The 12,434-nt window shown below is 38.6% G+C and overlaps 1 protein-coding gene across 1 annotated transcript in view; it reads right to left on the reverse strand.

Moving 5' to 3' along the window:
* The window catches only part of ppm1l (protein phosphatase, Mg2+/Mn2+ dependent 1L), a 44,257-nt gene extending 32,562 nt beyond the window's left edge, over positions 1–11,695 (reverse strand). The window contains exon 1 of the mRNA XM_011482721.3: positions 11,028–11,695. Coding sequence (XP_011481023.2) covers positions 11,028–11,426 — 399 coding nt within the window. The 5' untranslated portion in view covers positions 11,427–11,695. The remainder of the gene's footprint in view (positions 1–11,027) is intronic.
* Between the last annotated feature and the right edge of the window lie 739 nt (positions 11,696–12,434).

Below are 12,434 nucleotides of genomic sequence, written 5' to 3' on the forward strand. Positions count from 1 at the left end.
GTTTAGGTCAAGATCAAGATCATGGGCTGCAACCGCTGACACTTGAAGAGCCATTCAGGTTGATTTCTTCCTGACTATAACCCGGTAGGAGCCACAAAGTCTTACTTCACCTTTTAGAAAATTAAGACACTGCTTTGTTTTTATCATGCTGCTATTATTATGAAAAATATAAATAAACTATAGAGATTATTGTATAATTAAAACAAACATAAAGAAATAATAGCCGTTTTCTTTAAGGTAACTTTTGTCAAAGGTTCCCATTACTTCCTTTCAAAATAAAAGTCTCCATGTATTGTATGGGATCATCTCGATGCAGCCAATTTAGTAGAAGGCAGTGTAATGTCAGCAGTGAAAAAAAGATGCACAATTTGTTTTACTATAAAGAAATTCGTAAAACAGAACTAACTAAGTCACCCTTACATTTTTTTCTGACTATAAGGCACTCTTAAAATCCTTGAAATTTTCAGCAATCTGCTTTATAATCCGATGTGCCATATGAATGAAATCGGAATGTCCTTACTGATCTCCAATTAAATTTCTGTGGTACACGGTGCTCCGAAATCTGTCAAATGTTTAAGTACAACTAAACGATGAAACTGGTAAACTAGATTGTTGGAGCAATATGGGAACAATTGTCAAAAGCCTCCTGCTTCAACTGTTTGTCAATGAGTTACATAAAATTTGACTTATTTCACCGTTTTGTTTTCGCGTGATGCACCTTGCAGTTAAAAAAAGGCATTGCTTTTTAAAAATAAGCCTCAGGTTGCCGACCCCTGATCTAGAATCACCCAAAGAAAGAACCTCACTCTTCATACTTCCTCAAATGGAAGACAATCGATGTAAAAAAAAAAAGAAAGTGGAAATTATTTAAAAAAAAAAAGAGTAAGGAAGAGAGAAAGTAAGGGAAGGGATTGGAATAGGAAGGGAAAAAAAGAGAGAGAAACCACATGTAGAGAAAAGTCAAAGACCAACAAGTGAGAAAGAGAGGATAGAAAACAGTTGATTGAAGGTAGAAGAACGTCAGCTTTCCTGGAAGAAGAACAGGCCTGTGGTGATGGAGCTTTCAGTCTGCCAGGCTTGTGTTTAAAAGCTGATAAAGATCCGCTGGCGTTTCATACTGTTATGCTCTCTTTAGCCGGAATTTATTGGCTTTCTTTTAGATGCAGACTAACAGGTCTGGAACATTTAAACTGTCAACAAACTGTTGGTTCTCATTATTTATCCATTTTTAAAAACTGCAAACTCTTAACAGCAACTTTGAATACCTACTTCAATGAAAATGGTCTTTTTAATGTTTCTAACATTTTCTTTTGTCATTTTTCTGATGAAGGATGTATCTAAACAAAATTCAGCTTAAAATTGCATTAAGCTCAATAAAAATTCCTTGAAATTGTTGTAAATCAGGAGCAGACGAAGAAATACCTTTGAAAAAAGCTTGTAGCAGTGCCGTCCGTAGGTGCTACAATCGACAAGCCACAAGCTCCCTGCTCCACTCCATTCCGATGCATCCACTTGCAGACAAATAGATTCGTGTGCATCTTTTCCTCATCTGAGCTGGAATCTGGCTCAAAACTGTACGGATGGATAGCTCAGATAGTGTTTGGCATTTTCGTTACACCACTAGTCTTAGATTGGGGGTGAGGGGCTGTTAGCTAGCGAGAGAGAGAAAAACAAAAGGGATGATGGGAAGTGTGAGAAGGCTTATACCATGCAGAAGGTCCTGCTCACAACTCAGAGCAAATTTCTAATGTAATGCTACCCTGCAGAAACTATGTCCTAGAAAACGACAGACTTTTTTGATTTGGGCTAAAACGACATAATTACGATTAAAAGACGACTGGGAACTCTTTCAAAATAGCTCAGAAAATGTACTTTTAATGTATCTTCACTTTGTGCCAGAAGCATTTCTATTTCTCTGCTGCTTTGCCGGATTTCTCGTCTAAGCACCACTCTCTGCCTGTCCTTTCTCCCTCAGTGACTGAGGGCACTTTTCATCCCCGCAATAATGTTCCTCCCCTCCCACCCTCAATAAAGCTTCTGACCTCTTTTGAGGAGCATTAGTACAGCTGTGAACCCTGCTGTGAAATGAGATGAAATCAAAAGAGGGCCACATTTTATGTATGGGCATAAAATGCAAGTGTCCCTAAAATAAGTTCAACAATCATAAAATAAACACCTACTTTGAATTAAACGCATGCAGAAGACCAAGACAAAGCAGATGGAAAAAGTTAAAAAATAAAAGCCTAAATCTCTCCACTAAGATTAAAGAAAATCGATCTTGCAAGACTTCTTCTCCTCAAATACCCAGAACCGAGCTCCTCTCACAAAAAGGGCTGGCATGTCATATGAACCCTGAGCAGTTTTCATTAACTCACACTCCTGTACAAAAATTCAAACACTTCCCTTAATTATCTGTTTCCGAACTTGTCTTTCAAGCAGAGCCACAGCAGCAGTCCATGCACCGCCATGAGTGGACAGAAGACCTTTCACCCTCGAACAGTGTTCACACAGTACAGCTGATCAAACCTTGTAATAAAAGCAGATCTGATTACTAAAAGCGCTTAAGATGAAAAATAAGGATGTTGTTCTATAGCAAAAGAGGCAGCACCACTTTTTACTGTAGGTTTTCCTCCAAACAGTTTTATCCACTTTCTTTGACAGACTTTTATTGTTAGTTATTAAATGAGTTAAATGATTAGAGTTTCTCCTAAACTGTAGACGTAAAGTCCCACCCCAATTATCTTTGGATCTATTGTAAAAGTGTTCCAGATTTTTATTTTTATTTTTTTGGATTATGCCGTTTTCAGACAAAATTGTAAAAAACCTGTGTCGTTTTTTTTAGGTCAAAGTTTCTGCTGGGCAACTGTAGTTCATCAGAAATCAGAATCATGTTTATTGTCATATGCACAGCTTGCACTGTCAGACAGAGTTCGCCTCTGTTGCTGAAAGCTCTGTTTTTTTACACTCACCCGCTATAGCTTACAGCCCCTCACACCATCAACATAACATCACCACTGCAAAAAAATGACGAGCAATATTGGAGCTATCATGCTGTTCATTATTCACAGTTTTGAGCCAGCTCAGATGATGAAAATGAAGGCATACATGGATCTAGTCAGCTACTAGTGAATGCATCAAAAAGAAATATGTTATTTTAATGGCATTATTTTTCCGTCTGCTCCCGATTTACAATCTGTATAAAGAAATGTTTAGAAATTCCATTTAAAGCTGAATTTTCTTTATTTCTGTCCTCCATTATTAGTAAAAAGCCTCAAGAACATGTTAAAAACACACACACGAAAACATTTTCATCTGAGTGAGTCTTTAAAATAACAATTGTATGACACGGTTCATTTTAAAACACTTCTAAACAGTAATAGTAGTAGTTGTTGAAGTAGTTCAAGTGGTTCCCTTCTGAGGCAAGTTTACCTCAGGAGGCCTTAACATAAAACTCTGGCAGCCTGCAGAAAACCACATTCCCAGAGTTATGCTGTAGGAAGGCTAACACCCAAAACTGCACATCGGGCTTCAAAATTAGATAGAATCGGCTTCAGCTTCAGCCTGGACGTTTTTTCACTGCAGTCACTGAACTTCCTTCTTTATCTTTGAACAATGAGAGTTCCCCCTCTGATAAACTCCATGTCTTCATTCCCTCTCAATCGCCTAAAAACTTTAATCTGCAATTTACAGAAGAGCCAGGTGGTCGACTCTTACTCAGTTAGTCCAACATAATCTTTTTTCGGGAAGAGTCTTGACAAAATGAGGAGTTGAAGACAAGGGTGACTTTTGAAAAAGGCCAAATCTCAAGCTGCTGTCATGGCAGAAGTCCACATTCTGGCATACGACTCGAGAATGCCTACAAAGTCTGCATGCACTCAAACACACACAAGTGATCTGTTTGCCCTCTAATTTAAAGCACAAATTAATAGCATTCTGCAGAACTGGATACTAATTCTTATCCCATGAGCTTTTGTTGCAGGATAACGTGATGCAGGATTGTTTCACAGCACTGGATTTTTTTTTTCTGTTTAAAGTACTTCTTAAGAATAGAAACCATGTGCTAAAACATAAACCTTCATATGAGCTGCATTCTTTGTGTCTAGATGGATCCACGTCTGGAAGGCTGTGGTGCACATATGTGCAGCAGACCTGCTTTGGTCAGCTCCAAACGCACACATGAGAAATGTGTGCAGAAATATTAAAAGAACCTCCATCAAAATAGAAAAGCCGCAGTGAGACTGAAACAACGCCTCTGGAGTTGCATTAAGGGAAGCCTTCGAAATCCCTTCACCGGGCATCTTAAACCCTTTTGGTATCAAATATAAATGATTTATTTTTGCTCTTTCTAACGCACAGGATCATGCGGTTAGAGCTAAGAGAGGAACCACAACGAAAACTTTAGACAAACATTGTTTTTAGTTTTCATACACATAAAACACTCAAGTTGTCAACTGAACAACTGGGACTTGCTGCCTTATTTCAACCAACATTCCTCTCCTGTTCCTCTGTGCCAAGACAACAGGCAAACCCAACCTGACTCATCTATTTTCTCAATCACACACAGTTGAGGGGCTGGCGCTCACACAGGCTTACATCCATGGAGCCAAATTCAAATGATAGACAAGCATTCTCTTATTTAAGCATTTTATGTAACACGCAGCCTACGTGCAGAATGCCCCACTTACCCAACAAAGTGTCGATTAGACAGAGCAGCCTCCTCAACTCCAGTCATGTGATTCGATTTAGAGACCGTTAATCAGCTATAGACTGAAAAGCACTGCACAATCCGAATGGTGGATTTGAAGCTGAGTTTGTAAATTCTGACCATTTCACACTCGATTTTAGGGCCCCATCTTGCTCACACATTTGTGGCCTGTGTAAGGGGAAAAATAAAAATATAATCAAAAGAGCAATTATGTTGCAGAGTGAGTGCAGGAACTTGCAGGCAGTAGGGAGATTGTATGAAGCCAGGCTGAAAATTAATAATTTTGTTGCCTATTCAAACATTGCCAAATTCCTGAAGAATGAAAAAAGAGAGAATGACAAAGAGGGTTCTAAATTATTTAACAGTTAGTTTCAGAAGATGACATTCCAGCTCTGCAAAAAGAAAGGGCTCTAATTTGGTACCAATTGTTTTAGGTGCACACAAGAAACATTATAAATACGAACAAACCTTATGTGTGATTAGTCCTGTTTATTTTCAAAAGGTTCATATTTCATGACAAAAAAGAACCTAAAATTCATAAATGCACTGAAGAAAAAAAAAGCAAACAAGCCTTCATTAAAAAATAGGAGGATAATGGAAAAAAGGGGAATGAAGCTGTTATCTAGTTAACTTTAACGTTTTTCCCACCTTGAATCCCCCAAAGTTAGGGAAAGTTCAATGTTTTTGCACACTGAAAGAAAGACTGTCATTGCACCTGTAAACATTTTTTTAAATCATTAACAATACAAGTAGTTCCCTCTCAGCCGAAGGACTACAAAGTAAAAGCATTAAGCCACACTTCATAAAATGGCCAAAAATTACAGACTTTTACATTTCCTCAACTACAACCCATAATAGTTGCAATTTTAACATTATGCAGTTATATATTTTTATTTGTCAGCATCCCCTCTTTCATTTATATCTAAAATACTATCTTTTTTTCTATAATCTTAGTGAAACTCCTACCTCATGACAGAGACAGGTGGCCTATAATCAGTCTGTGACCGGAGGAGGAAAAACATTCTGCAGCCTTTTATTTATAGGAGCAGATAAAGAAAACAAATATGCCATAAACACAGCGATCCACAGTCAGGATAGCCATCCATTCTCACCACAGACTGGCATTTTAGTGTCTGTAAAGACGGCTAAGGTTAAACCCAAAGAGATCCTACTAAGTTCAACTTTCTTCTCATGGACTTTCTTTTTAAAGGATTTATGAATCCCTCTTGATTTACAGCAAAAATAGGAACCTTTTGGAATCCTAGGCTTTAATACAACACATGCAGCATTACGTTCATGTAATCTAATGAAAAACAGGCTTATACCTGAAAGGTTACTGCTTTAAAAAAACCCAGGAAGAAAAAAAAAGGTTTTGTTTTTAAAACCTTATGTTTGGTCAAACATTCCCTTTCCCTTCCATAAAAATGCAAACATGCCATGTACACAAAATGCAAACTTAACAAACTCAGACCACCTTGAAATAAACATAAAAAGGACAGAGGGGTTGCAGAATCCCTTTAATTTATGCTGTTTTTGATGATGGATATTAATGAGCATTTTCCTAACATGCATTTCCAGGATCTTGGTTACTCAGTGACATCGTGTCTCCTTAAAAGAAAAACTAAACTGCTTTCCTCATCTACTTTTGACTAAAAGGCCGTCATTTAAGGAGAAATGGGTCCTCCTGCAAGCCGGCAACACACCATATAAATATTCAGAGACTCTCAGAAACACATTGGTGTCCTTGGAACTCTCTTTCCAAATTGTGCAACATTACACGATGCAGTCTGTTGCTGGGTCTTCTTATCTTAGAGCACGCTCACAAAGACTGCAAATCCTTTTTTTGTTTTGTTTAGGAATAAACTTTACAATAAATTATATCAATATATCAAACCAGGTGAAGAGGGTGTGCCGGTTGTAGACAGACAGGAGCAGCCCACAGGATTTTAGTCTTGTATGTGCATGTTTTCTTTGAGGTTTGCTGCCCAAAATTACATAAAGCAGTTCATTATGATAAAAAAAGGAGACAGAAAAAAACCCACGCAACGCCAAAGGGGAAGAATAGCCCCGCACATGCAGCTGGTTGAGAGCTTCTTCAATAAATCTCCTAAGGAAATTGAGAAAAAAATCAAATCAAAACGGCAGCACATGAAGCCCCAGTGTGAGAGTGAGATGAGGAAAGGTGAAGTGCAGACCGCTCTATAAACCAGTGGTTCCTTTTGCTGTGACACAGAAGAAGAGCCCAGAGTTGTGATTTACATACAAGTTATGCCAAAAATTATGTCACTTAACTCTATTTACAATTTTACTCAAGCACAATGAAGCCTTTTGAGACTGATGCTCATCCTAAACACAGCCTTTTGAAAAGTACTTCCTGCATGCATGTTTACTGGAGATGGGGTTTTTTTTGCAAATAAAAGGATTTCTTGTCTTTATAGCACTAGATTTGTTCTTTCAGAACATGGTTGGGTCCAGAGAGGAGCTGACAAAAACACAAATGTTTATTATGGTTTTTTTCCCTCTTAATCTGGATAAAACTATTAAATTAATCAAAATGTATTGAGGAAATGAAGATAATTTGCAGTTAGAGTCCAGTTTTTGTTCTCCAGCCACCACAGCTCTGATTAACTGGCACACTCACACCCCATGGATTCTTTCTGTTTCCACATCGGGGTGCAAGGCGACATATACATGTCTACGTGCTGATGCAGCCTTGGAATGTCTTTGTGGCCCAAATGAGCTGATTGTGTGGGTGGAGAGAAAAACAAAAGCATTTGACACACAACTAACAAGCCAGCTGAGGCAGCCAGTATTCCTGGTGTTGCCTCAGGGCCCGACAGCATCCCTCAGCTTTAGTAAACAGCTTCTAGATGAAAGAGGGAAAAATAAATTTAAAAAATAAATCACCAAACATGGCGCTTCCAAAGACTGCTGTATGGCAAACACTTCAAAAGAAGGCGTAGGAATGAAAACAGCCGGAATTTCTGCCTATGGACAAGCAAGGATGAAACAGACTCATTAATACAACTTAAATTGCGCTCCCATTCATTTTCGGCTTTTCCTGTCAGATGCACAGACATACAACTCAACTCCTCTTTTTTTTTAACACTTAGGTCTCACATGAATAAAAGCTTTGGCACAGCTAACAGGTCGGCCAAGTTGGCTAATTTCTAAAAATAAGCTCCGCAGAGGAAGCAAGCATGCAGGGAGGGGGGGGGGGGGGGGGGGGGGGGCTAACTGAAGACCGCTTTTGGTCAAATGCTGCAGCACTCTCAAATGCCACCTAAACTTTGATTTCCCCAAAATAACAACTGCTTCAATGCATGTGGTTGCCTGTGTTTTTAGAATCGTATTAATCAGCCTTAAACTGCAGCAGATGAACTCTCACTGTCAGGCCACGATGGTCCTCTGAAAAGGAAAACTTTTGTTTGACTTCCAGCTGTAAAAACAACAGTAAAGATTTTATTTTTGAGACAAAATACAACATTGATCCTTATAACCCAAAGATTATACTGATTTGATTAATGTAATCTTAGAAAAACAACACAAAAAAGACTAAAAGCATAAATGCAGGTGAGCCGTTTGCTTAAAAGCACTTTAACAGACAAATCTTTAAGACCCATTCTGATGAAAATGCTGATTTTAACATGTTCTTATGGCCTTTTTCGGATGATGAACGGCATATAATAAGAAATATAGGCCCAAAATTCCATTTCTGATTATTTCTTCAAATCATTCTGAAACGAGCAGAAGAAAAAATGTGACAGAGAAATGTGTCAGAGAGAAACTTCTAAAGAAGTTCTGTTGGCAAAAGCTCTTTCATTTTATATGCACAATATGCACATCCATCTTTGCAAAAGTTCAGATGTTTGTTTTGAAACACAGACACGCTGCCGAGGCCGGCTCTATGCAACTGGCCGGCTGGCCGGCTCTATGCTGATCTCATGAAATGGGCGGCACCCACAAAGAGCGTAAGTTGGAAAAAAAAAATCAGGAAAATAATTAATATTTAATAAAAAAAATTGTTCTTTAGTGTGACAAAAGTTAACATATCATATATACATGAATATAGTTTACTATAAAAGGCTAAGGAATGGGCCCTTTAAGATAATCATTAAGATTCCTTTTAAAAACTGTCTTTATTACCGTAATTGCTCCAGTCTCTGGGTGCTGCCGTCTGAAAGGATGAAGAACCCAATGAGGAGTTTGATATAGAGACTGTGGACAGAATCAGTTTTGCAGAGCGGCTGTTGTACACGGGGGGAAAAAGTGGCTCAAATAAGGAGGAGAAAAAGCAAGGAGTTTTGTAAATTAACAGTATCCAGTGAATTTTTACATTGAGTGAATAAGGAAGTTCCATTTAGTGAAGAGTAGAGGGCACAGTGGGGGGTTTTGAAGGGAGCATTGGTCATGAACCGAATGGCAGAATGGTACATTTCTTCAGCAAATGCTCATTAGCTGATCTATAGAGGACATCGCCTTTGAATATGAATTTCCTGGCAACCTTCCAGTCTTTGTTAAGACCTTGAAATCTTAAACATGCAAGGTGAGACTAGCAGAGGTAGGGATGTGCTTTGTATTAACCTGTGTGTGTTTTAGGCTGTAGCTGCTTAGACATCCTCTACTGGAGTGACTATATTGACTGAATCTTTCTATCTTGCATCCTTTTCACTGTAGACTAATGGATTACCCATTACTTGGAAATTGCATTATTTATACCTTAACACAGAATAATGGACAGCAATCTTTTCCCTTGCCGTCTTTCTCATTTATTATTATTGTTTGCTTCCTACTGTGGTCAGCAGCTCAAACCTTCCTGACCAACAAACTGTTTTTGCAGAGATGCTGCTGAAAATCAAGAGGATCTGCCAGCTACTTGCTTTAAACTATCAGTTTAAATCAAGAGTTATGTCCCAAGTTTTCCGTTATTACACAAAATAAACAAACAAACATGGAAGCTTAAAAAAATGAATCAATATTTAATCTGATCAAGTTGAATCCTAAATCAAATCAAATAATAACCTTGAGAATCTAAATCAAATTGTTTCAGTTGTTGGCAGTGATGTGTAGTCCTTCTTGAAATGCTAAAGAGAGCACTTTGTTTTTCACTTGGCTTTATGCATGGCTCGGTGTATCTGCAGATAGCAAGGCTTAACAGCTGTAATCTTGTTTGTAGGCTATGCCTATTTCTCTAAACTTCCCAAGGATGAGACGAGAAAAAGGCTGTTTTACTTTCCAGACTGTAGACTGATGGAAAAACCATTTTCTTAGCCTTCACTTTATCTTTTATAAATTTCTGTAGAAATGTACTGTAAATGACCTTCATGAAGTGCCTTGTTAATATCATTTCTTCAATAGCATATATTTAAAAAAACAAACTAGAATCATCAATTAAAGAGCTGCTGTGATTCATCAAATACACAATCTTGAGCCTAAGTCTGCATAAAATGTAGTTTCAAGACCTTTCATTAATAAATGCCTATTCTGGGATGTTTATTCCTACATTGCTTCAGATTAAATATTCAACCAGTGTCTCAGATAAACACCTATTGAACAGTGCCGGTGACGTCTTCCAGATTCCTTGTATTTCTTGTAAGATAATCATATGTAAATTAAATATGTGTACAAACAAACAAGTAAACAAGAATTGATGGCAAATCCATTCTCATTTTGTTGTTTTTCCACATCAAAATAATCCAAAGGAAACATTAGAACATTCTACCACACTGTGTGGTCACATGTCTTTGCTAAATTCAAAGTGTTTCCACACATCAGACTGGAATGATGGAGTGATAATCTGTTGCTGTCATCAAGTGTGTGTTGTCCACTGTGATGTCACATGGTCATTTTTACATTATAAGAAACCCACCATGCCTCAATCCAAATGGTATTTCCTAATGTTGATATAACCCATTAATTGCATTTTGAAATGATTTTATGATGGTTTAGGTCGTTTCGATTATCAACTTTAAAGTGGAGAACCTACATCTTTATTATCAAGTTGTAACAGAAAACCCCCAGAGTTGACCTAAAAAGTGAACATTTCTGCAAAAGTCCAACTCAGATCTTTTGTAATTCAGGGTTTTTAGGTGCAGATGACCTTGAAGGATCTCATGCATTTGTGGTTGAGTAACCTTTGACAGATTGCAGGGTCAAACGAAACAAAAGTCATCTTTTCACCAATCTGTTGCATTTTTTTTTTCAAACCTCATGACTCTGTTCAAAGAGGTCAAAAGATGAGAGGACACCAGGAGGAAAATCACAACATAGGACTTAGACACAGCAGGGACACACCAACTTTTGACCTCTCCTGCAGACTCACCTCTCCTCCATGGCCGTCAAAAATCCCAAAGATAGACGGGTGGCTCTTGTTGACGATGTCGGTGAGCACCTCGAACCTGTCTTCCATGTGGTCCCGCCGGCCTTGGATGGAGTACACCGCCACATTGTTACTCTTGAACTCCCACGTTTTGGAGAACTCTGCGTCCGGGACATCCAGCCCGCCGAAGCGCTCGTTCTGCATCATCTCCACCACCTTCCCCTTGACCATTTTGACCGCGTCCCTACTGGACTTGACGATGGTCTTCACTTCATCCGTGTGGAAGAAGTAACTCCACAGAGCCAAGCTGATGCACAGCAGGAACAGGGTCTCCGGTCTGAGCAAAAAATAACGCATGATCCGACCTAACAGCGACAGCAGGGTCATCGTATCTTCTATCATCTATTTGTCTCCGTGCACGAACTCGCGGCAGGTTGACGGTCGATTATCCAGCCGAAGATTTCACTCCATCATTCATTCCACGCAGGGAGACATTCAGATAAAACTGGCCGAATGGCAGGGGACACTTCACCGCATTTTGGAGACGAGACGCACCGAGCAGCCGGGTGTATTTATTTACAGACCGGGGAAACCCAACGCGGAGCTCCGGCTGGTGTGCAGCAGCCCCGCTGCAGGCAGCGAGGCACTGACCTACCAACCAACAGCTGAAGGTCCAAGACTCCAGCGGACGCCCCTCTACATTTACGACTAAACCCGCGTTTCAGCCTTCACTGTAGTAGACCAGTATGGGAAGAAGCTCAACGACCAGTTCAGTCACTTATGCCAACCCTGAAAAATAGCGCCTGAGCTGCGTTCACGCTCCCGGTGGCCAGACTGACTGAGAATATGTGCTGCTGCCTTTCTTTCTAAAGGTTGGTGCTGCCTTCAGGTACACCTCGTTCAAACACATCGCCGACAGAAACACACCAAATTAATGTTTTTGTTTATTTTTGAAAACTCTGCACAATCGGAGAGAAAAGCGTTGCTATTTATCCTCTGTTAAGAATTAAGTGACCACTGTTCAAACTACAAAAAAACAAAACAGAACAAAAACTTCATAAAAACAAACAAATTAGGAAGAGGCGTAAAGAGACAGGATATATATATATATATATATATATATATATATATATATATATATATATATATATATATATATATATATATATATATATATATATATATATATATATATATATATATATATATATATATATATATATATATAACTATATATAACCACTTAACAGGACTGACAGAACGTGTAGTTAGTGCTAATGCATTACGGTTAAAAAGATGTTACCCAAAGCACAGTACATTCAACAAACATGACAGATGTCACAAAAAAACAGTGGAAAACATGCATTAAGTTGTTGCAATGGTAAAATGGGACTTATAAATAAAGCAAAA

This window comes from Oryzias latipes, chromosome 13 (assembly GCF_002234675.1).
Source record: "Oryzias latipes chromosome 13, ASM223467v1".
Classification (NCBI taxonomy): domain Eukaryota; kingdom Metazoa; phylum Chordata; class Actinopteri; order Beloniformes; family Adrianichthyidae; genus Oryzias; species Oryzias latipes.